Here is a 26,970-nt window from a genome sequence, read left to right on the forward strand (position 1 = left end):
ACTGGCAATAGCTTCCCTTACAATCAATGTCCGTCCTCTAAAGAGCCTGAAACATGATCAGGGATTGTGTGTCCAGTGAGAATCTCCACCAAAGGGAGAAGCTGTCTATGTGTGAGGCCGTGATTTTTGGAGGAGCCTAATGCTTGGCATAGAAGAAGCCTAGTCCTCCCTTATTTTTAAGGTCCCTGGTGGTGTAGGGTGGTAGAAAATTTAGTTTCAGCTATCCTGGTGGTCAGTAGTAAATTTAGGATGGAAGACTAATAAAATGGTCCCTGAGAAGTTGTATATTTGTAACTATGTGATCAAGAACTTTTTTAACCATGGGACTATGTTGTTTGACTGACTTAAAGGGGCACTCTGGCAAAAATCTTTTTCTTTCAAATCCACTGGTTTTGTAAAGTTATATAGATTTGTTATTAACTTCTATTTAAAAATCTCCAGTATTCCTATACTTATCAGCTGCTGTATGTCCTGCTGAAAGTGGTGTATTCTTTCCAGTGAGACACAGTGCTCTCTGCTGCCACCTCTGTCCATGTCAGGAACTGTCCAGAGCAGGAGAGGTTTTCTATGGGGAGTTGCTGCTGCTCTGGACAGTTCCTGACATGGACACAGGTGGCAGCAGAGAGCACTGTGTCAGGCTGGAGAGAATACACCACTTCCTGCAGGACATACAGCAGCTGATAAGTATGGGAAGGATTAAGATTTTCAAAAGGAAGTAACTTATAAATATATATAAGTTTCTAAAACCAGTTGATTTGAAAGAAAAAGATTTTCGCCCCTTTAATGGTAAGTCACATCCTCAGTCGGATCAAGCAGCATGTGTTGGTTGCCCCCAAGTAGTCCAGTTCCTTCCCATACGGAGCCTTGTATCCCCTCAAGAATCTGAAGATGGAAATGTAACTAATTGTATTTTGACATATACAAGTACAGGTTGTATCTGGACACTCCAGCCTTATATACCCCTACCAGGGGTATCAACACCCCATTCTAGGGTAATGGCCACTGTACTGAGTCCCAGGGGCCCATAGTCAGTCACTATATACGGATGATGACCCCGTGATGGTGTGAATGTAACAACGCTCTCGTCTTTCCTCATTTATTTACTTATTTCCTATTTCTTCCTCCAGTGGGAAGTTACGGCAAGTTTGGGACTTGTTCAACGACTACAACCCCAGGTAATGTTATAGAGGGTCCGGCAGGCGGCCCCACCTCATCCCAACCAGCCCTAGAAGAATGGTATATACCGCTCAATGATGCCTTAAAGCCAACGGGAAAATATATATATATTATTATTTTTATTATTTTTTTTTTTTACATTAAATGACTGCAGTCAGGGACAAAATGGCTGTGTCAGGAACTGCAGGACTGCTTAAGCTCTGGTTCCTGCATGGTTACATATTGCTAGCAATACTCAGAAACTGCCTGTGTCAGAAGTGCAGAGTGTAGCAGACCGGGTTGTAATAACTGTCAATCACCTCCTCGCTCTGCAACTGTTTGCTGCGACTGCAGCGCTCCTCACACAGGCAGCCCCCTCTGACATCAGGGGAGGCTGCAGCACTAGTGACACAGACAGCTTCCCCCAATGTAATGTCTATTCTAATGGTAACATATTATATAGACATCAGGGGAGGCTGCAGCACTAGTGACACAGACAGCTCCCCCCAGTGTAATGTCTATTCTAATGGTAACATGTATTATATAGACATCAGGGGAGGCTGCAGCACTAGTGACACAGACCGCTTCCCCCTATGTAATGTCTATTCTAATGGTAACATATTATATAGACATCAGGGGAGGCTGCAGCACTAGTGACACAGATAGCTCCTCAGTGTAATGTCTATTCTAATGGTAACATGTATTATATAGACATCAGGGGAGGCTGCAGCACTAGTGATACAGACAGCTTCCCCAGTGTAATGTCTATTCTAATAGTAACATGTATTATATAGAGATCAGGGGAGGCTGCAGCACTAGTGACACAGACAGCTCCTCAGTGTAATGTCTATTCTAATGGTAACATGTAATATATAGACATCAGGGGAGGCTGCAGCACTAGTGATACAGACAGCTTCCCCAGTGTAATGTCTATTCTAATAGTAACATGTATTATATAGACATCAGGGGAGGCTGCAGCACTAGTGACACAGACAGTTTCCCCCCAGTGTAATGTCTATTCTAATGGTAACATGTATTATATAGACATCAGGGGAGGCTGCAGCACTAGTGACACAGACAGCTCCCTCAATGTAATGTCTATTCTAATGGTAACATGTATTATATAGACATCAGGGGAGGCTACAGCATTAGTGACACAGACAGCTCCCTCAGTGTAATGTCTATTCTAATGGTAACATGTATTATATAGACATCAGGGGAGGCTGCAGCACTAGTGACACAGACAGTTTCCCCCCAGTGTAATGTCTATTCTAATGGTAACATGTATTATATAGACATCAGGGGTGGCTGCAGCACTAGTGTCACAGATAGCTCCCCCAGTGTAATGTCTATTCTAATAGTAACATGTATTATAAAGACATAACAGGAGGCTGCATCACTAGTGACACAGACAGCTTCCCCAGTATAATGTATATTCGACATTCTGGTAACATGTATTATGTAGACATCAGTGAAGGCTGCAGCACTAGTGATACAGAAAACTTCCCCCAGTGTAATGTTTATTCTAATGGTAACATGTATTACATAGCCATCAGGGGAGGCTGCATCACTAGTGACACAGACAGCTTCCCCAGTATAATGTATATTCTACATTCTGGTAACATGTATTATAAAGACATCACAGGAGACTGCATCACTAGTGACACAGACAGCTTCCCCAGTATAATGTATATTCGACATTCTGGTAACATGTATTATGTAGACATCAGTGAAGGCTGCAGCACTAGTGATACAGAAAACTTCCCCCAGTGTAATGTTTATTCTAATGGTAACATGTATTATATAGCTATCAGGGGAGGATACAGGACTAGTGACACAGACAGCTCCCCCCAGTGTTATGTCTATTCTAATGATAAATTGAGTTATAGACATCAGGGGAGGCTCAGTATCTGTATGCAGCAGTCCTACAGTTTCCAACACAGCCATTGGTGGCAGCAGAGGGGCTCTGTCGCCCCTTACTGCTGTTAATGTAATATAATGTAAGTAAATAAATATATATATATATATATATATATATATATATATATTAGATTTTTTTTGTTGTTCTGCCCAAATGCCCCATTAATAGAGATGAGCGAACCGGGTTCGGGTTCGAGTCGATCCGAACCCGAACGTTCGGCATTTGATTAGCGGCGGCTGCTGAACTTGGATAAAGCTCTAAGGTTGTCTGGAAAACATGGATACAGCCAATGACTATATCCATGTTTTCCACATAGCCTTAGGGCTTTATCCAACTTCAGCAGCCACCGCTAATCAAATGCCGAACGATCGGGTTTGGATCGACTCGAGCATGCTCCAGGTTCGCTCATCTCTACCCATTAACTTAGTTGTACATAGAAAGAAGATAGAAGGAGCTGATTTCTATGGCCTACCCTGCAGTCATCTGTAATGTCATAGTAGTGTCCAGTGATTGCATACTGATGCTTTTTACATCCATTTTGCATGTGATGTGTCTATTCATTGTGCTTTTCTTTGTTTTCTTACTGTGAGTTTTCAGTTCTCATAAAATTATCTGTAACCACATGTTCTTCTGGTCGTCTCTCAGATATTCTCTATCCGTATGGGCCTGGGCTTGATGCTGCAAATCCCAAAACTGATGAAGGGAGATCACCGCCAGTGCGAATCCCTAAAAGACTGCCTGTGTTTTTTCAGTGCTATTATTCTCTTTTTGTAAGTATTGTACATAAGGAGGAAATCTCACTTGAAATACTTTATAATGATAGATAGATAGATAGATAGATAGATAGATAGGAGATAGATATATAGATAGATAGATAGATAGATAGATAGATAGATAGATAGATAGAAAGATAGATAGATAGATAGGAGATAGATAGATAGATAGATAGATAGATAGATAGATAGGAGATAGATAGATAGAAAGATAGATAGATAGATAGATAGATAGATAGATAGATAGATAGGAGATAGATAGATAGATAGATAGATAGGAGATAGATAGATAGATAGATAGATAGATAGATAGATAGATAGATAGATAGGAGACAGATAGGTAGGAGATAGATAGATAGGAGATAGATAGGAGATAGATAGATAGATAGATAGATAGATAGATAGATAGATGATAGATAGATGATAGACAGATAGATAGATAGGAGATAGATAGGAGATAGATAGATAGGAAATAGATAGATAGATAGATAGATAGATAGATAGATAGATAGATAGGAGATAGATAGATAGATAGATAGATAGATAGATAGATAGATAGATAGATAGGAGACAGATAGGTAGGAGATAGATAGATAGATAGATAGATAGATAGATAGATAGGAAATAGATAGATAGATAGATAGATAGATAGATAGATAGATAGATAGATAGAAGATAGATAGGAGATAGATAGATAGATAGATAGATAGATAGATAGATAGATAGATAGATAGGAGATAGATAGATAGATAGATAGATAGATAGATAGGAGATAGATAGATAGATAGATAGATAGATAGATAGATAGATAGATAGGAGATAGATAGGAGATAGATAGATAGATAGATAGGAGATAGATAGATAGATAGATACGGTAGATAGATAGATAGATAGGAGATAGATAGGAGATAGATAGATAGATAGATAGATAGATAGATAGATAGGAGATAGATAGATAGATAGATAGATAGATAGATAGGAGATAGATAGATAGATGATAGATAGATAGATAGATAGATAGATAGATAGATAGATAGATAGATAGGAGATAGATAGATAGATAGGAGATAGATAGATAGATAGATAGATAGATAGATAGATAGATAAATAGATAGGAGATAGATAGATAGGAGATAGATAGATAGATAGATAGATAGGAGATAGATAGATAGATGATAGATAGATAGATAGATAGATAGATAGATAGATAGATAGATAGGAGATAGATAGATAGATAGGAGATAGATAGATAGATAGATAGATAGATAAATAGATAGGAGATAGATAGATAGGAGATAGATAGATAGATAGATAGATAGATAGATAGGAGATAGATAGATAGATAGATAGATAGATAGATAGATAGATAGATAGATAGCATGTGTTTTCTTAGCTAAATCACGCTCTTCTCATTCTTTCCCCATCAGGTGATAAACAATGGCCTCATATCCTTTCAATCACCGATGACAGAGTTTCTTCCCCAGACTTTCCCTCTGAATCTTGGATACCCTTTGTTGGCTCCCTTTTGGGCTGACGTGAATAATGCGGTGATGGGGGACATATATTACCGGGAGACCATGGACCCCGATATTCTGAGCCGAGCATCAGCTGATCTAAAAGGTCACACCCAAAATGAAACCTTCAGCGCCCGCTGGGTCTTCATAGCCACATGGGACCGAGTGTCTTATTTTGGATCGGTTTCGGATAAGGTAAAGGCGTCTATTGTTCCTTTATACAAGATGGGCCTGACGTTCATTCATGTCTCCTGAAACAAAGTCTAAAATGTCAGGGCTTATGGTCGTCATGGGCATCCTCATTTTTTGGCCATATGCTTTCCTATACTAAGAGCGGTATCTGGTAAAGGGTTAACTTTATGCTAATGAAGCGTTTCAACATACTAGGGAGGAGGCACCGCCCCTAGGATGCCAAAAGCTTCATTAGCATATTAAATTAACTTCTATACCAAAAATGGCAGCGAAGATCTAGGTAAGAGACCTACCTTCATCCTCAGCGCCCTGTGCGCTATAGGGACATATCAGCAGGTTAGATACCTCTAAGAGGTTAAAGGGATAGTTTAGCAAAAAAAAATCATTCAAATTGACTGGTGCCAGAAAGTGACAGAGATTTGTAATTTACTTCTGTTTAAAAATCTCTAGTCTCCTAGTACTTATCAGCTACTGTATGTCCTGCAGGAAGTTTTTTCTTTCCACTCTGACACAGTGCTCTCTGCTGCCCCCTCTGTCCATGTCAGGAACTGTCCAGAGCAGCAGCAAATCCCCATAGGAAACCTCTCCTACTCTGCAGAATGGAAAGAATACACCAATTGCTGCAGGACGTACAGTAGCTGATAAGTAGTGGAAGACTGGAGATTTTTTTGATAAAAGTAAATTACAAATCTCTGATTCTTTTTGGCACCAATTGATCTGAAAGAAAACCTTTTTGTTTTTTATTTGTGAACTACCCCTTTAACTTATTAGTGAAAGTAGTGCCCGCTCCAGGGTGCTACTTTTACTAATAGAACACTTCCAGTCAGTCTTAGTCACTGGAAAGGGTTCATTCTTTTTTATCCACCTTTCCATTTGCCGTGTAATGCTTAATTTCCCCTGTGGTGGCGCTGTAGGGAGATTGAACACTTACTGCCGAGGGGAGCTTTGTGATCAGCTTATTGGGAAAACAACTAAGATTGTCCAAAGAGGGGAATCCTGTCAGTCCAACAAAAATCAGCCACCAATATGTAGTCTTTACTAGTAAGTCTCAAGATGTCCAAAGTAATCTTGTCCATGTTTTCCCTTCAGGTGAACACATTCCAAGTTGTCATCATCACAGACTGGCAAGAAACCTACATATTTTACAACTATAAGACCATCCAGTGGACGACAGGCACAACCGGAGGAGGAGATGAGAAGACTGGACTCGGGGGAACCCCAGCAGTGGTGAGATCCACAGTTATATACATGAACATTGAATATAATTCCTCTAAAGGTCCATGGACAACTTCACTTTTGGTGTTAGAGACCATAGTGAACCAAGGGGAGTCATCTAAGGGACCACATTATCTAGGGTTTCTGAAGCCAAGTAACCAGGACCAGTGCCATAGTTACCATGAAGGCTGACCACGCCACTGCTATGGGGCCCATAGAGTCACTAGCTTTCTGCGCTGCCAGTCCCTCTTGTGGTCGGAGGCAGCATTGCACCTCCAGCCATAAGAAGTCGCTCTCTGTCCCAGCTCAAGTGAGGTCACTCTTGCACTTTTGGACTGGGAGAAAGAAGCAACGCCAGGGGACTGCACGAGGTGAGTATGTGTATGGGGGGTAAAGTTCTTTGCTAAGAGCCCTCATGAATACTATCAGTGCCCCGGATCAGGACCCATGAGGTCAGGTGGAGGCTGATTATGCCAATAGCCTAAGGGTGGTATTCCACAGGCCGATGGGGCCCGATAAACGAGCGCCGATCTGCTAGATCGGCGCTCGTTTACTGGTCCTATTCCACGGCCCGATTATCGTTAAACAAGGGCTGCAGGGACATACATAACCTATGCATGGTGCAGGGCTCCTCTTCTTCTGCTTCTTCCGGGTCCCGCACTCTCCTCCAGCGGCGGGGACGGCCTGTCTCAGCTGACAGGCCACTGATTGGCTGAGCGGCCTGAGTGATTGGCTGAGCGGCCTGAGCTGAGACAGGCCGCCCTGATGCTGGAGGAGCATGCGGGACCCGGGGGAAGCAGAAGAAGAGGAGCCCTGCACCCTGCATAGGTAATGTATATCATCAGTCGCCGGCTGCACACCGCTATTCCTCGTAGCGGTGCGCGGTCGGTACCCGACAAATATAGGTCCTAACCTATATCAACGATCAGCCGATGACAACAATCATCGGTTGATCGTTGTCTCTATTCCAGGGAGTGATAATCGGCTCCGTGGAATAGGGCCCTTAGGCTCACAAGTGGGTGGCACATCTTTCACACTGACAATGATATCAGGTTCTTATACGCTTCTCAGGTTGGTTTAAACAATAAAGATGGCAAAATAAACTTCATGATACCGACATCCGGAACGCCCAAAATCATCAATGTAACCTCCACCTCTAATATGGACATAAATGGACGCTGGCTATTCTGTGTAAATTTTGGAGGTGCCATAGACAATGGAGGTGAGTGCAAAGGGGGATTGTGTGAAATACTCCATCCCCTTATACATTATCACAATATATTACCAGCACTCCACCTCCTCATACATCACCACCATATATTACTAATACTCCACCCCCCTCATATATCACCACCATATATTACCAGCACTCCACCTCATACATCCCCTCCATATATTATCAGCACTCCACCTCATACATCCCCTCCATATATTACCAGCACTCCACCCCCTCATACATCAACACCATATATTACCAGCACTCCACCTCCTCATACATCACCACCATATATTACCAGCACTCCACCCCCTCATACATCACCACCATATATTACCAGCACTCCACCCCCTCATACATCAACACCATATATTACCAGTACTCCACCCCCTCATACGTCACCACCATATATAACCAGCTCTCCACCTCATACATCACCACCATATATTACCAGCACTCCACCTCATACATCCCCTTCATATATTACCAGCACTCCACCTCTTCATACATCACCACCATATATTACCAGCACTCCACCTCCTCATACATCACCATCATATATTACTAATACTCCACCTCCTCATACATCACCACCATATATTACTAAAACTACACCTCCTCATACATCACCACCATATATTACTAAAACTACACCTCCTCATACATCACCACCATATATTACCAGCACTCCACCTCCTACATCCCCACCATATATTACCAGCACTCCACCACCTCATATATCCCCACCATATATTACCAGCACTCCACCCCCTCATACATCACCACCATATATTACCAGCACTACACCCCCTCATACATCACCACCATATATTACCAGCACTCCACCCCCTCATACTTCACCACCATATATTACCAGCACTCCACCTCATACATCCCCACCATATATTACCAGCACTCCACCACCTCATACATCACCACCATATATTACCAGCACTCCACCTCCCTCATACATCACCACCATATATTACCAGCACTCCACCTCATACATCCCCACCATATATTACCAGCACTCCACCTCATACATCCCCACCATATATTACCAGCACTCCACCTCATACATCACCACAGTATATTACCAGCACTCCACCTTATACATCACCACCATATATTACCAGCACTCCACCTCATACATCACCACCATATATTACCAGCACTCCACCTCATACATCACCACCATATATTACCAGCACTCCACCCCCTCATACATCACCACCATATATTACCAGCACTCCACCTCATACATCACCACCATATATTACCAGCACTCCACCTCATACATCCTCACCATATATTACCAGCACTCCACCCCCTCATACATCCCCACCATATATTACCAGCACTCCACCTAATACATCACCACCATATATTACCAGCACTCCGCCCTCTCATACTTCACCACCATATATTACCAGCACTCCACCCCCTCATACATCACCACCATATATTACTAAAACTCCACCTCCTCATACATCACCACCATATATTACTAAAACTCCACCTCCTCATACATCACCACCATATATTACCAGCACTCCACCTCATACATTACCACCATATATTACCAGCACTCCACCCCCTCATACATCACTCACCCATGGCCATCCTCCTTCTCATACTGTACACAGCTCTCACATTGCTTCTTTTCACCATACTTACCATCATCCCCCTCAGCTATACAGGTAGGTGAGTGCTGAGTTCTATCAGTTTTGTTAATGTTCTGCTCTGGATCTGTTGCTTACACTCTATTATATGGATATATGGCGGCTTCCACCCTGATTCCTTTTGGCTGGTGTACAATGTATCCGTCTCTGTGTATTAGGAGGTAAGTATCATGTATAGGCGTCTGTATAACAACGTCCCTAGCTATGAGTTATTAGGGGCCGCGCTGATATGATGTGTGATGTATAAACAGAATACAAGGACAACATTGTGATGTACAGCATGGCGGTATGATCGCCCGCATGACAGCTCACAATAACCTCCTCCGCTAATCATAACTATGCATTGTGAGCGCACAACTGAGGGACAACAGCTGCAAAAATGTGTGAAAAGAAAACACATAAGATGTGCAGCGTTTTCTTTGTAATGGCGGAGGAAATAGATACACTCATTAAACATTACCATGGAAAATGCTAAATATTTTAGAAAAAATTCTGTGTGTTACCGAATATATAATAACAAATCAGAATAATAAACATTCTAATATATAAATGTATATAAAGAAAAATAATATTAATATACACAAAACCCTGGCGTTCTACTGTTAGTTACATTGTATTCATCTCATACTATAACATCACAGCAATGAATCGTATATAATGTTCTGTTTTGTGTGTGTGTGTGTGTGTGTGTGTGTGTGTATGTATATATATATATATATATATATATATATATATATATATATACTAACCCTTAGAGGACCAAGCCCAATATGACCCAGTGGACCGCGCAAATTTTCATTTTTGTGTTTTCGTTTTTCCCTCCTCCCCTTCTATGAGCTCTAGCACTTTCAGTTTTCTATCTACAGGGCCATGTGGTAACTTTTGGGGGGTTCCTGTGTCTACGTAATGCACTATATGGTAAAAGCGACATGATACCATTATTCTATAGATCAGTCTGAACACAACCATATGCAGGTTTACACAGATTCTCTAATGTTATATATTTTGTTTTAAGAAAAACTTTTTTTTTGCAATTAATTATAAATAAAATGGGCCTATTGTGACGCCTATAACGTTTTTAGTTTTTCACCTACGGGGCTGTATGGGGTGTCATTTTTACCGCCATGATCTCTAGTTTTTGTTAATACCATATTTGTGTAGATCGGACGTTTTGATCACTTTTTAATAAAATTTTTTTATATAAAATGTAACGAAAAAATCGGTAATCCTGGTGCTTTTTTCCATCTTTTCGTTTACGCCGTTCACAATGCCGCTTGTTATATTTTACTCAGACAATTACGCAAGCTAAGGTATATTATATGTTTATTTATTTATTGTTATATGTTTTATTTATATAATGGGAAAGGGGGTTAATTTGAACTTTTTGGGGGGAGGGGCTTTGGGGTATTTATAAAAACATTTTTACTTTTTTTTTTTAATTACACATTTTAAGTCTTTTACATACAATCATTACATTGCCTACACTGTACAATGCCATGCTATAGGCATAGCATGGATCAGTGTTATAGGCGCTCTGCTCATTGAGCCTGCCTGTGGCAGACTCAATCAGCAGATTGCCGATCAGACCGCATGGAGGAAGGTAAGAGACCTCCAGCGATTGGGACCCCCGCAGTCACACTGCGGGGGTCCCGATCGGTAAGTGACAGGGGACTACTCAGTGTAAAAGTACGACCATTGTTGCCGATGGCGAACACGCCGCATATTCTTTTATAGAATCCCGGCCGGAGCGTATACACATAGTATACGCTCTGGCCGGGATCCCTCGCCGCGCCACAAAGAACTATAGATAGAACTATGGGGAGTTCTCATGCGGGCGTGCAGGGATGCGCCCGCATCAGAACTCTGCGGCCGGAATGATCATCCGGATGATCTTTTCAGAGACCGGCCGGGTCACGGAACGGCCGGTCTCTAACGCCATGTGAACATGGCCTCAGGGTGACAGGGGCCGTGCTGATATGACACGTGATGTAATTGTGTATAAACAGAACACAAAGACTAACTAAGCATTCTCATGTACAGCATGGCGGTATGATCGCCCGCATGACAGCCCACAATAACCTTCTCCGCTAATCATAACTATCCTTTGTGAGCGCACAACTGAGGGACAACAGCTATAACAATGTGTAACAAGAAAGCAGATTTCCCACCAGATAAGATGTTCAGCGTTTTCTTAGTAATGGCCGAGGAAATAGAGAAAATCATTAAACATTTCCGTATAACACAATGAATAGTACAGCAATTCTGGGTTTTACCAAGTAACAAATAATAAATCAGAATAATAAACAACTAATATATAAATAACAAATAATAAATCAGAATAATAAACAACTAATATATAAATAATAAATAATAAATCAGAATAATAAACAACTAATATATAAATAACAAATCAGAATAATAAAGAATATAATATATAAATAACAAATAATAAATCAGAATAATAAACAACTAATATATAAATAACAAATAAATCAGAATAATAAAAAATCTAATATATAAATAACAAATAAATCAGAATAATAAAAAATCTAATATATAAATAACAAATAATAAATCAATAATAAAAAAACTAATATATAAATAATAAATGAGAATACCAAACAACTAATAATAAATCAGAATAATAAAGATTCTAATATATAAATAACAAATAATACTTATATTAACAAAACCCTGGCGTTCTACTGTCAATTACAATGTATCCATTTCATACTATGACATCACAGCAATGTATCGTATATAATGTTCTGTTGTCTGTGTGTATATATATATATATATATATATATATATATATATATATATATATATACTGTATATTGTTAATGAATCATGTGAGAATAATAATGTAAGATAATATCACTTGTAATTCTCATTAAACTCCAAACGTCTTCTTTTCATATGAAGAGAATGATAGGAGTCATCACATGGTAAGTGTAGTTTACTGTGTTATATATTGTATTATTATGCAGTACTGTTATCTGTTCTAGTTACCTTATGTACATAATATACAGTATATTAAGTTGGGTCCTTAAAGGGGTACTCCAACAAAAATATTTTTCTTTTGAATCAACTGGTTTCAGATAGTAGATTTGTGATTTACTTCTATTTAAAAAATCTAGAGTCTTCCGGTACTTATCAGCTGCTGCATGTCCTGCAGGAAGTGGTGTATCCTTTCCGTCTGACACAGTGCTGTTAGGAACTGTCCAGAGCAGGAGAGGATTTCTATGGGGATTTGCTACTGCTCTGGACAGATCCTGACATGGACAGAGGTGGCAGCAGAGAGCACTGTGTCAGACTGGAGAGAATACACCACTTTCTGCAGGATATGCAGCAGCTGATAAGTACTGGGAGACTGGAGATTTTTTTAATATAAGTAAATTACAAATTTATATAACTTTCTGCAACCAGTTGATATGAAAGAAAAAAGATTTTCTTTCTTTCTTTAAAGTGTAGCTGTTATTTTAACTTTATTTTAACTTGCAATTTATTTATTTTTTTATTTTTATTTTTTTATGTTAGTGATGTCACTGTTGAGATCCTGAGACCCCCCTCTCTGGTATACAGATATATCTATTTTTTTCCATTTTAGGGGTTGGGACCAGAGCTGGTGCAGTGCTGGGTGATGGTTTACACAGTACATTACTAGATGACATGTGGGAGGAGAGAAGAAGTAACAGCAATGAAGGGGTTACATTATGCTGCTATTACACTAAGGGGGAGATTACACTGCAGCAGTGTGGATATACAGCAGTAGATACAATGTTATTTACAGAAGAGACAACTGCCCTGAGCTTTATAAGTTATAAGAGATGAAGGGGAAGCCGTGATTTACCTTTTAGATACAGTGTGGATCATCTTTAGCAGCAGAATGGCTCAGCTTACACAATGGTCCATGCTTTCTCATTCCTGCACATAGTACACACTAAGCTATAACAGAGGAGGAGACTTAGTAGTCCATGGTCTACGTAGTTGCTTCTTTGGTAATACTATCGGCTTTCTCCTGTGAGGGTTGTCTCTTACAGATGGTCTCCAGTACTTACATGACAACTATAAAAACACATTTCTAGCTTGAGATTAGTATAAAAAATAAATAAGATGCATGAAGTCCACCAAAGGATGCACTGGCGAGAAAGGCGGAACGGAATGAAGACCGGCCAGGAATGTCTCCCCCCCACCCCTGACAGTACAAATGCTGGGACAGGAGGAGTGATGAGACCATTGTACCAGGCAGAGGACATAGAGCACAGGTAAGAGAAGCTATATCCCCCATCTATCTATCTATTTAGTAACAACGGCCGTGATTACTACGGAACTTTTGTAGTGCTGCCTTCTAAGGAATCCTGCCCGGAGTGTATACACATTTACTGAATAGCAGCCGCAGAAAACCTGTCAGTTCACACAATGCACACATTGTGAGGAGCGGCGAATTCGGACGCGGGCGCACATGGATGTGCCCGCATCCGAATTTAGCGGCAGTGAAGATCATCCGGCCGGTACTGCAGCGTACTACAGAACGACCTGTGTTTTACAGCGTTATACTGAAAATTACAGCCGTATTCTGGTATTATTTTACTGTGTGTATATAGTGTATATAGTAATATTATCGCCATTCTATGCAGAAAGATAGACAAAAATATATATCATTTTGTGGGACCCTTTATACCGGATGATGCTTTTTTCTTCTTTTCATAGATGAGCGCAGAGCTCAGGGACAACGTTCTCCATATACACTGTAACCAATGGACTCCTGTGCCGCCCTCACTGTCATCGCCGCTCTAGGTAAGTCCTGTTACTATGGGGGAGATTTATCAAACATGGTGGTGTAAAGTGAAACTGGCTCAGTCGCCCCTAGCAACCAATCAGATTCCACCTTTCATTTTCCAAAGAGTCTGTGAGGAATGAAAGGTGGAATCTGATTGGTTGCTAGGGGCAACTGGGCCAGTTTCACTTTACACCATGTTTGATAAATCTCCCCCATGTGTATCTCCGGTGGTGGCTACAAGCAGACATCCAACTGGTACAGCACTAATAAAATCTCAGAATACACGGAGTGCACTTACTACACTATATAGTATATACTATACTATGTAGGGACTGCACCATTTTTATACCACATAAATCCCTTTAAGGACACACTCCAAGTCGCCCTTTTTGTGCAGTCCCCATAAGTCCCTATTAGGTGGTCCCTCTGTGCAGCCTCCATATTGTAGGTGCCCCCCCCAACTGTGCAGTCCTCCATAATTAGTAACACCTCCCTATGCAGTCCCCATATAGTATGTGCAGTTCCCTGCAGAAGAGCTCCCCTGTACTGTCCCGTAAAGTAGACGCCCCTTCTGTGCAGTGCCAATAGTAGAGAGCCTCTTTATGCAGTCCCCTATAGTAGATGCCCCCTCTGTGCAGTTCCCTATAGTAGATGCCCCCTCTGTGCAGTTCCCTATATTAGAAGGCCCCCTCTGTGCAGTTCCTTATAGTAGAAGCCCCCTCTGTGCAGTCCCCATAGTAGAGAGCCTCTTTGTGCAGTTCCCTATAGTAGATTCCCCCTCTGTGCAGTTCCTTATAGTAGAAGCCCCCTCTGTGCAGTCCCCATAGTAGAGAGCCTCTTTGTGCAGTTCCCTATAGTAGATTCCCCCTCTGTGCAGTCCCCTATAGTAATGCCCCCATGCAATCCCTTTAATAGTACGTTTGCGCCGTCACCTATAGAAAAGCCCCACCGTGCAGTCCTTTACAATAGTTGCCCCCTCTGTGCAGCCCGCTATAGTAATACCCCCTTCTGTACAATCCCCGACAGTTAAACCCCCCCCCTCCCCCATGCAGCCCCCTATGGTAGAGCCACCTCTATACTAATTTGCTCCAGCAAATGCAGTGTCTCAGAGAGGCTACCTGTGCCAGAAGTCCTGCGCTCAGTCAGGTGCGTGTGTGCCCCCCTGAGGATCCCTTCGGACACCTGCCTTTAAAACACACACACAACTGACTGAATGCAGGCGGCCGTCACTTCTGGCACAGGTTGCGTCAGCACAGGTCTTTCTTTCTGGTGTTGGGGGGGGGGGGTCAGTGGCGCCCCCTTTTCATTTATGGACTTATGGGCTGATGCTGGCCTCTAAGGCCAGCCCTGCCAATACCAGTGCATCATATATGTCAGTATTGTCTCTATCGCCCCCTCTGGTCATACATGGGACTAAACCTGCTAGATGACTGATAGATGTCACACTGAGATTGGAGCCACTGACTTTTTGCTTTTCTCTTCCAGCTGCATTTATTCTGCTGCCAGAAACATCTTCAGCCTCAGGTAACTATCAATATCCAATCCACAGGCTATGTCCACATGTTGTACAAACAACCGTGAACGGCCGTTGTTTAATTCTTCCAACCGTAATTAATAATCATGATTATTCAGCTGTAGGTACGGCCGTTGTTTCTGCAGTGTGTGAACATAGCCATAAAGTGTAATCACTGCTCATGTATTAGTGCTTATTACCTAGGTTTTCTGACCCCCACAGGTCTTCTGTACCCATATGGAACCACGTACGATACGCTCATGGCCAAAGCAGATGATAGCGCCTCCCCAGTAATAACACTTTCTTCTAGTATTACACTTTTTGGGAACGCGGTGTCATCAGTATATGTGAGTAATAAATGATCAGAAAATGATGCAGGAGAAAAAGGTACAATAGATAGATAGATAGATAGATAGATAGATAGATAGATAGATAGGAGATAGATAGATAGATAGATAGATAGATAGATAGATAGATAGATAGATAGGAGATAGATAGATAGATAGATAGATAGATAGATAGGAGATAGATAGATAGATAGATAGGAGATAGATAGATAGGAGATAGATAGATAGATAGATAGATAGATAGATAGATAGATAGATACTGTAGATAGATAGATAGATGATAAATAGATAGATAAGGAGATAGATATAGATAGATAGATAGATAGATAGATAGATAGATAGATAGATAGATAGATAGAGAGAGAGAGATAGATAGATAATAGATAGATAGATAGGAGATAGATAGATAGGGAGATAGATAGATGATAGATAGATAGATAGATAGATAGATAGATAGATAGGAGATAGATAGATGGATAGATAGATAGATAAATAGATATTGTAGATAGATAGATAGATAGATAGATAGATAGATAGATAGATAGATAGATAGATAGATAGATAGATACTGTAGATAGATAGATAGATAGATAGATAGATAGATAGATACTGTAGATAGATAGATAGATAATTGTCTTCTGATTTCCCTATCTCTTCTGTTACAGGTAAGTACTAATGGCTTACTGTCCTTCAAGACCGGGATCACAACATATGCAGCACAAAACCTGCCGGTGGTGGACGGTAACCCTTTCTTAGCCCCATTTTGGGCGGATATAAACACCAATGTAGCGGGTAATATTTATTACCGTCAGAGCACGGACTCCACCCTGCTCAGCCAGGCGACAACTGATATCCGCTCTTACTTCAGCCTCCCGAGCTTCTCTGCCAAGTTGGCGTTTATAGCAACCTGGGACGGTGTGGCTCCATACGGATCTAGCGCTACATCCAGCACGGTAATTCTGATGTGTGAACAGCTCCATAATGTGACAGCCCCAGGGTGGAGACCCTCCCATGATCTACCTTATCCTATGGCATGAGATGACCATGACTAGGTTTATAACATAGTGAATGGTCATGTCCGTCAGTGATTCATACTAATTTTATTGTGTAGTTGCAGGTGAACACCTTCCAGGCCGTCTTGTGCTCCAGCGGCAGTCTGACTTTTATCATGTTTAACTATGGGAGCATTCTGTGGAAAACGGACACCTCTCTGGTACGTACTATACCTTCTGCATCCATGAGTCAGACGTATAATGGAGCTCTATGGAGCCCAACTCTTTTCTAACTCAGAGGATGTGTTGCAGTGCGTTCTTCTCCCGGCTCGTTCTCTTGATCGGTATGGTATCTTCATTGGGAGAGTGAGGTGTTATTACAGCATGCTGCCTTGTGATGAATGATGCTACAGAAAAAGCAGACAGGGAGTGATACAACAGGTGCTGCAAGCTCAGTGATGTGTAATAGTCTTGTGAAATGAGATGTTCTGCAATAAAATTGGGCAAAGAGCTGATGGGAGTGCTGGGGGAGGGGAGTAGGCAGGGTGGGGGGGGGCTGTGGGAAAGCATTCTGGGATTTGTGCTCAACTAGGAAGTACAACGACAAACTAAGATCCAAAAACAAATCATGGTAGGTGAAGAACTAGGACAGACAGGTGAGCAATGCTATCTGCTTCTGCAGCATGTTACTCCTGTAATTCTGAGATGTTCACATAATAACCTTAGATTGTTCTTCTGTACTCACAGGCCGGGGTAAATAGTGGAAACAAATTTGGTTATTACAAGCTCCCAGGTTCTCTATCATCATCCATAAGTAATTTAGCCTCCACCAGTAACGTTAACGTCCCGGGACGTTGGGTGATCAGGGTGGACACGTTGCTTCCTCGAGACGCCACCGGGATTATAGGTAACGTAGACACAGAATATCCAAAAATTGTAAAATGTTTAAAAAACAATCTTGTTGTATTACAAGGACTCCGATATTCTTTTGGCTGGTGTCTTATATCAATCACATATTAGCTCATACTATACATACTGTACTCGTAGTTGTTACGTGTTGTATATTGCATCTATGTGTTCTTATCATGTGATTACGTGTTGTTATTATAAGTTGTGTCTGTCTGATACAGTATATGGACCCTGTGACATCACCATCCAATCAGAGTGACCTTCTACATACACTGTGTGACCTCACACCCTGTGACATCACCGTCCAATCACAGACAGACTGGCTGCATACACCATGACCTCACTGACCTCACACCCTGTGACATCACCATCCAATCACAGACAGACTGGCTGCATACACCATGACCTCACTAACCTCACACCCTGTGACATCACCATCCAATCACAGACAGACTGGCTGCATACACCATGACCTCACTAACCTCACACCCTGTGACATCACCGTCCAATCACAGACAGACTGGCTAGGTCAATGACCAAGGCTAGGTTCTCACTACGTTTTTGCAATCAATTTTTTTAATGTGTTTTTACAAAATGATTTCCATTGACTTCCATTATACAAAAAAAAAAAAAAAACAGATCAAAACACATCCTTTTTTTAAACGTACACAAAAACGTAGCTGACCTTATTTTCATGTACGTTAAAAAAAAAATTATGTGTTTTGATCCTTTTTTTTTTATAATGGAAGTCAATGGAAAAAGGCATTGAAACAGATGCACAGAAATGCATCATATTTTTTTGGCAAAAACGGATTGCAAAAACGTAGTGTGAACCCAGCCTAACTTGCTGCATAAACCATAGGATCTCAGCATATAATAACGCATATAAACACTATATAAAATGTATAGATACCTGTAAGTTCCTGGTATCACTGGACATACATGTTATGAGGGCAAACATGATATTAATAGATTTGAAAAAATGAAAAAAAAAAATTAAATGTGGTGTTTATTCTTTTATGAAGCGTAAATATGAATCCTTAGAAAATTAAAATAATAAATAATAATCCTTACTATATATATATATATATATATATATATAATCCTTACAATATATAAATTACAATAATAAATAATCCTTACAATATATAAATAATAATAAAAAATAATAATACTCCTTACTATATATAAATAATAATAATAAATAATCCTTACAATATACATAAATAATAATAAATAATAATCCTTACAATTTATAAATAATAATAATCTGTACAATGTATACATATTAAATAATAATCCTTACAATATATAAATAATAATAATAATAATAATAAAAATAATCCTTACTATATATAAATAATAATAAATAATAATCCTTACAATATATATATATATATATATATATATATATATATATATATATATATATATATATATAATAAATAATAATCCTTACAATATATAAAAAATAATCTGTACAATATATACATAATAAATAATAATCCTTACAATATATAAATGTAATTGTAATATATGCAGAAAATGTCCCCCATGTATCCTGTATAATAATGAGCTCTGGAGGGGTCGGTGATGTATGTGATGTACTGTTGGGTTTGTATCCCTGTGTTGCATGGTGTCAGTATATTGCAGGATTGCTATGGATGATGGATCCGGCTCTCTGCACACTGTAAGTATAATGTTATACCATCTGCTATATACAATGTATGTGTATGTGCTCGGAGCCGGGCAGAGCTCCACCAACATTTTTCAACAGACACAGGAAGGACCTTGTCGCGGTTCTGTTGCTCACAATCCGGGGTTATTACTGCTGCCGAAAAGATTAATATAAACTGAGGGAAAGGAAAACGGAGAGAACGTTGTGTCCAGACACCACGTCCTCTGCAGCTTTTATTTACACGGTCACTGTCACTTTAACAAAACTTTAAACATCATAGAAAGAAGTCTGAACTTGTGGTAAGCCGTTGCTGCTGGAGGATAACACTGTCTCTGCCCATTAGGTCCAGGGGAGGAGGGATGGCTTAGGATGGTGGAGTTGTACTTCTACCTCAGCCACACAGGAACATGCTGGGAGCTGTAGTTCTACCTCAACCACACAGGTCATACTGGGAGCTGTAGTTCTACCTCAGCCACACAGGAACATGCTGGGAGCTGTAGTTCTACCTCAACCACACAGGTCATGCTGGGAGCTGTAGTTCTACCTCAGCCACACAGGTCATGCTGGGAGCTGTAGTTCTACCTCAGCCACACAGGAACATGCTGGGAGCTGTAGTTCTACCTCAACCACACAGGTCATGCTGGGAGCTGTAGTTCTACCTCTGCCACACAGGTCATGCTAGGAGTACTTTAGCCACACATGAGCATGCTGGAAGCTGTAGGTCTACACAAGTCATGCTGGGAGTACCTCAGCCACACACACACACACACACACACACACATACATACATACATATACATATACTCACCCACAAAGCAGTAGCTGTGGAAGAGAAGATTGTCTGGGAGCGGAGGATACTCCTCATCTGTCTCTGTCTGTCACTACAGTTGCACTTCTCCCCTCTCCTGATTGGCTCCGGAGGTCCTGTGGTCATGTGACATTGGTCAAAGGGAAGAGAGGAGGAGAGCAGGTGCCTGCCACCGCGGGGCTGGAGCCTTCAGCAGCTGTAAGGATGGGAAGGGATGCTGCCATGGATGAGGTCAGGTGGGGGGATTTTTACATTGTAATTCACCAGGAGATGGCGCCCTAGGCTATCGCCTATCCTGGCCTACCCTTTGTCCCTGCCCTGGTCCTTTTCCAGTCTTTTCCTACATGCGGACCCTGAGTGATGGATATGGCAGCAGTATCCCCAATGATTGTGCTAACGCTTCCTCCAAGTTTTTGCCTCTTGTGATTAGATACTTTACTATCAATAAAGATGGCTGAAAGTGACCTATTGTTTAAATCAAAGTCCCGCCTCCTATGCGTGATGATACTAGTGTATCAAAGTCATTCTGTGTATCTAAGCTAACTTATGTTTTTACCTTAGGCAGCAGAGAAGCTGGAATCGCCCCCATCAGAGGAGAATGTCAGTGAGAGCGGGCACCATGCCCCTCAGCCTTACCCCAAGCATCAGGGTGGTGCGCTCTAGGCTACCTGTGCCGCAAAGACAGGGCAATCTATCGTAGAACTTTCTGTGACCACTTGACTCCGCATAGCAACAAGTATTCAAATGGTAGTCACCGAGACAGAAAGTGATGAGGTTGCTAGGCAACCTGATCTATCATATCAAGCAAAACACACCAATAATTACTAGAGCGGACGGAGTAAAGGAGCATTCAGAGCACATGAGGCCAGGTCAGAAGATTTTATTGATCACACGATGCTCTACATCTAATTACTACATAGTGGGTGTGTTGCTATGGTGGCACGTGTGACAGATATATAAAGCAATGATGTGCTGTATCCCATAGCAACCGATCAGCTAAGTAGTTTATTAGAGGATTAGACAGTGACTAATGGGGAAGATATATGGAAGAGGGTCAATACACCTAGGGTCACGACTCCCTCACCTCTATGGGGCCCCATAGTCCTATAGATGTGGTGGGCCCCTGGCAGGTTGCTGGAAGCCATGACGTGTTGGAGCTATGATGGCGTGACCAGCTTTATTGTACTTGTATTGATTTACATCAGACTATATGGCAAATGATGTCAGGACGGAGACGCCAGGCTTCTTAGTAACAGATCTCCTGCTCCTTGATCTTACAGGCGAAGAAAGATCCGGAGGGTTTGCAGATGGTGGACGCAGGGCAGGACTCCTCCTTGCAGCACACCTTGCCATCCTTACATGTGCACTTAGTCTTGCAGGCCTCCTCCTTCCAGAACTCTTCTCCTTCTTTAGCAAACTTTGCTGTGACAAAGAAGAAGTAAAGATGGTAAGAGAGAGCACAATATCTTAAAGGGGTTCTCTGGAGACAAAAAAAAATTTTTAAATCAATGTTCATCAGAAAGTTACTTCTATTTACGAAAACCTCAAATCTTCCAGTATGTATCAGTTGCTGTATGTCCTGCAGGAATAGGTGTATCCTTTCCAGTCTAACACAGAATTCTCTGCTGCCACCTCTGTCCATGTCAGGAACTGTCCAGAGCAGCAGCAAATCCCCATAGAAAACCTCTCCTGCTCTGGACAGTTCCTGACATGGACAGAGGTGGCAGCAGAGAGTACTGTGTCAGACTGGAAAGAATACACCACTTCCTGCAGGACATACAACAGCTGATAAGTACTGGAAGACTGGAGATTTTTAAATATCTGTAATTAATCTGTAATTAGTATCTGTATAGTTTTCTGACACCAGGTGACGTAAAAACTTTTTTCTCTAAAGAGCTCCTTTAAGTGCTTGTTTTTATGATAGATAGTAGATAAATAGATAGGAGATAGATAGATACTGTAGATAGATAGATGATAGATAGATAGATAGATAGATAGATAGATAGATAGGAGATAGATAGATAGATAGATAGATAGATAGATAGATAGATAGATAGATAGATAGGAGATAGATAGATAGATAGATAGATAGATAGATAGATAGATAGGAGATAGATAGATTAGGAGATAGATAGATAGATAGATAGATAGGAGATAGATAGATAGATAGGAGATAGATAGATAGATAGATAGGAGATAGATAGATAGATAGATAGATAGATAGATAGATAGATAGGAGATAGATAGATAGATAGATAGATAGATAGATAGATAGATAGATATTGTATAAAGAGAGACAGAGGAAAAATACCTTGAAAAGTGCAGCCTCCAGGAACCTTGAACTCATCGACCTGGAGCACCCATCGTCCTGGATAGTTGACATTGGACGTGGACTGAATGTGCAGCACCTCATTCGTTCTGGATCCAGGTATATTGAAGTAATGAGTCTCGTCTCCGCTGTTAAATCCAGCCTGTGATGGGTTAATAACCAGTCTGTATTACTCTCAGTGGATGGTACATTGTATTGATACATTTGTAGAAGACTTGGCTTAAAGGAATTATCAGGTATCAGAAAATATAGCAGCTTTCCTCCAGAAACAGCACCACAGCCTGGGGACAAGGGCGGGGGTGTTCTCTTAAAAGAAGCAGCTCATATTTTTAATCTTAAAGCGGAACTATCAGCAGCTTAGATTTGTCTAATTTGTCTAAAAATATGATGTAGCTGACGACTGATATATCCCCAATCACCAGCAGGTGGCAGTAACACACAACAGCAATAGTTACCAAAAATAGTGAACATTCTCTGTTACCATACCTGAGCAGGGGTCCCACCCAGTCCAGTCTCGGGGTCTCCTTCACTGGCGGTCCCAGTCGTCCACTGGATGTCACCGTAATTTAGGATAGCGATGTAATTGTAACCGTCAGTGGTGAGGACGGCCTGGAACGTGTTCACCTAATGCAGCAAAACAGCATAAAAGAGCAATAAACAGTTAATATCTATCTATCTCATATCGATATGTTTTAATGCATTGATATCTGAATATAAATCTGACCTTTTTGGACGCAGACCCATAATAAGCCACTTTGTCCCAGGTGGCAACGAACGCCCAGGTGGCCTTAAAGTGCAGATTTGGCAGATGCTTCTCCATGTCCTCGGTTATCCTGTGCAGGAGATCGGGGTCTGTGCTCTCCCGGTGCCATATGTTACCACCCAGGTCATTGTCCACATCTCCCCAGTACGGAGTAACAAACGATTCCCCATTGGTCATGGGGAAAGCATCCGGGGTGTACTGGGATACGGGCATATTAAATGAGATCACTCCATTGTTATTCACCTGCAGGATATAAAAATCTATATAGTTTACCTTTCCTTAAAGGGACAGTGTCATCAGAAAATGACTTATTGTATGAATAATATTTTTATGTTAAACATATTTATTAAGAATTTTGGGTGACATTTTTAAAATCTAGATTATAAAATAATCCTGATATCTTGCAGTTTTCATTCTCACCACTGGGACAAACACTAAGCTGAGACTTCCTGTTGTGTCTGTGGTGATAAGGAGGAGGCTGTTGTAAAGCATGTCACTAAATGCTGTTCAAAACAGTCCAGGCAATATGGCCGTCCACATAACAATGTACAAAAAGTGAAATAAATAAAAAGTCAGAAAATAGAAACAGATTAGAATAAAAGAAAAACTTTTTGTATCTGACTCTAATTAGCAAAAGAAAATGTAGGTGACAAATTCCCTTTAATATTCGAATCTTATGTTGTCTTACCAGGTAGCCGCCTTTAGATGGCACAAGAGGGATTTTTACTTTCTGGAGGAGATCTATTTTGCATATTTTTTTCCCAGGGATCATTGCTCTATAGACTCCCTAGTTGGCTCTCCACAAGGAGAATCAGTGCTGAAGCATGATAGTTTTATACCATGGACGCTCCTATTCACCCCATGTTCTCTAAGGACACGATCCTTCCATTGGTCAGCATACGATAAATGATCATAAAATGTCATAATACAAAATAAAATCAATAACCAAAAATTTCCTAAAAGTAATGGGAAACGTACGTACATGAAGAGATCTGTAACTTTTGCCAAAAAATTTAAATTCTACGGAGAGCTGGACTTCACCGGATGTTCCATCATCTTCAGTGGGGTTCAATGTGTCACCCTCAGCGGGGCCGTATGGGTATAGAACACCCTCTAGATCATAGAAAAACCAAGTAAGTCTACAGGGAGTGAGAAGACTACGGTGGTTTTGTTTTCTCTTTTTACTTACCCTCATCCTCAGCAGAGTATTGTTGGACTTGCTCTAGATGAGAAGAAAGGATTGGATTAGTTAGTAATAGTTGGGTAGATGCTAAAGAAGAAGTCCGGCGTGGGGCAAAAAGTCAATTTGAGCAGGTGGTGGTGGGGAAACATAATAAAGAAGGTAGATTTACCGGTCTGGTGCCCACACAGTGCCGAATCCTGCTCCTGGACCCCGCCGACAGTCTTCGTATCTCCCCTTCTGCTACGTCACGACTCAGGTAACGGATACCCCCATCAGCCATTTAGTGACACTGATGTTATGGGACACTGCTGTAGTCAATGATTGGCTGAGCGGGCTAAATCCCACCCTTAAGTGACATTTTAGCCCGGTCGTGAGGTACCTCACAGCCAAGAGAAAAGTTACATCCGGCAGGAAACAGGCGGCCGGTGATGTGGCGCAGACTGGGCACGAGGTGCGGTAAGCATACCTTTCTTTATTATGGTCTCCCCACCTCCTGCCTGAAATAATTTTTTTTCCCCCACGCCATACTTCTTCTTTAAGTCTGCTGATCATACACGTTACAGCAGTGTTGGGTATTTAGGCGAGACAGGCAGACCATCTGTGTGCGGTGACCTCTCAGACTCCCTCAGCATCAGATGGACCCGCCATACTGAAGAAGGCATTGTAAGCAAGGGTGTTATAACAGTGTAAGGGCACAGCAGGGGCGTTATAACAGTGTAAGGGCACAGCAGGGGCGTTACAACAGTGTAAGGGCACAGCAGGGGCGTTACGACAGTGTAAGGGCACAGCAGGGGCGTTACAACAGTGTAAGGGCACAGCAGGGGCGTTATAACAGTGTAAGGGCACAGCAGGGGCGTTATAACAGTGTAAGGGCACAGCAGGGGCGTTATAACAGTGTAAGGGCACAGCAGGGGCGTTATAACAGTGTAAGGGCACAGCAGGGGCATTATAACAGTGTAAGGGCACAGCAGGGGCGTTACAACAGTGTAACGGCACAGCAGGGGCGTTACAACAGTGTAAGGGCACAGCAGGGGCGTTATAACAGTGTAAGGGCACAGCAGGGGCAACTTTTACCCATCGGCAGAGCACAACATCCAAGAAAGGGAGGAGACCAGTCCATAGATCAAAAAATGGTACTAAGTGTTATAAAGACTTATCGGGATGCTAACTCCTCTCGCTTCAAATAAAACTTTCTCAAAAAATGAAATTTTACAGACAGAACCTCCCCAATTCCATGATTGGATAGTTGGTGACTTGCCATAACATAATATAATAATCCCCAGATCGCATACAATCAAAAAGTTTGGTAAATGTTTCTTACGTGATTCTACTGATCTGCACTCAACCGCTGAAATCAAAACTGTCCAAAAACAGAACAGAAAAATAGTTTGATTATATTTTCTTATATTTATGTTGTTTTTGAGCTTTAAAATTCTCTTTTTCTAGCACTTACCGAGCAGCAGCAATGCAGTCACTGGGAACATGGCTGTGGTGTTCCTTCAGCGCTATCTAAAATACTTAAAGGGAGAAACAATCTGTGAGAATATATTGTAGGTATTATGGGATCACTGGGACCACCTGACCGATGAGACCGTGCACCTGACTGGTGGTGAGATCTATGGGAGCTGGAGGAGCCTCGGGAACATGCCCTTACCTCTATGTAGTCTAATGGTCCCAGCCTGAGGACGCTCAGACACCACAGGGTTTTATACATGATGAGCCGGGGGGTGCGGACATAATGTTTAACCAAATCTTAAGCCTTGCATGTGTGAAGATGTGTACCGAGCCCTTACAATAATATTGATGTATTTATATAGTAATGTAATACGGCCACTTTCCTCCGCTCTCACCGCTCTGCCCTTATCAAACAATGATTCACCATTTACTACAATTCTGACTCTGCAAGTTCTACAATTTTCCTGAGCAAAAAGATTTTTTAATAAATTAGAATCAATACACCAAAATAGTCAAAGACACTAAAAGTTAAAAAGAGACTT

At 41.3% G+C, this 26,970-nt stretch overlaps 1 protein-coding gene across 1 annotated transcript; it reads right to left on the reverse strand.

Moving 5' to 3' along the window:
* Nucleotides 1-21,570: 21,570 nt before the first annotated feature.
* Nucleotides 21,571-26,648, reverse strand: LOC138769556 (alpha-tectorin-like). Its single transcript, XM_069948118.1, has 9 exons — nt 26,628-26,648; nt 26,427-26,490; nt 26,295-26,333; nt 24,980-25,012; nt 24,773-24,903; nt 23,752-24,033; nt 23,514-23,651; nt 23,010-23,169; nt 21,571-22,120 (listed from the first exon to the last, which is right to left on the reverse strand). The coding sequence occupies exons 2-9, from the start codon at nt 26,455-26,457 to the stop codon at nt 21,945-21,947; spliced, it is 990 nt and encodes a 329-aa protein (XP_069804219.1). The 5' UTR covers nt 26,458-26,490; nt 26,628-26,648; the 3' UTR covers nt 21,571-21,944.
* Between the last annotated feature and the right edge of the window lie 322 nt (nt 26,649-26,970).

Source organism: Dendropsophus ebraccatus, chromosome 12 (assembly GCF_027789765.1).
Source record: "Dendropsophus ebraccatus isolate aDenEbr1 chromosome 12, aDenEbr1.pat, whole genome shotgun sequence".
NCBI classification, from domain to species: Eukaryota; Metazoa; Chordata; class Amphibia; order Anura; family Hylidae; genus Dendropsophus; species Dendropsophus ebraccatus.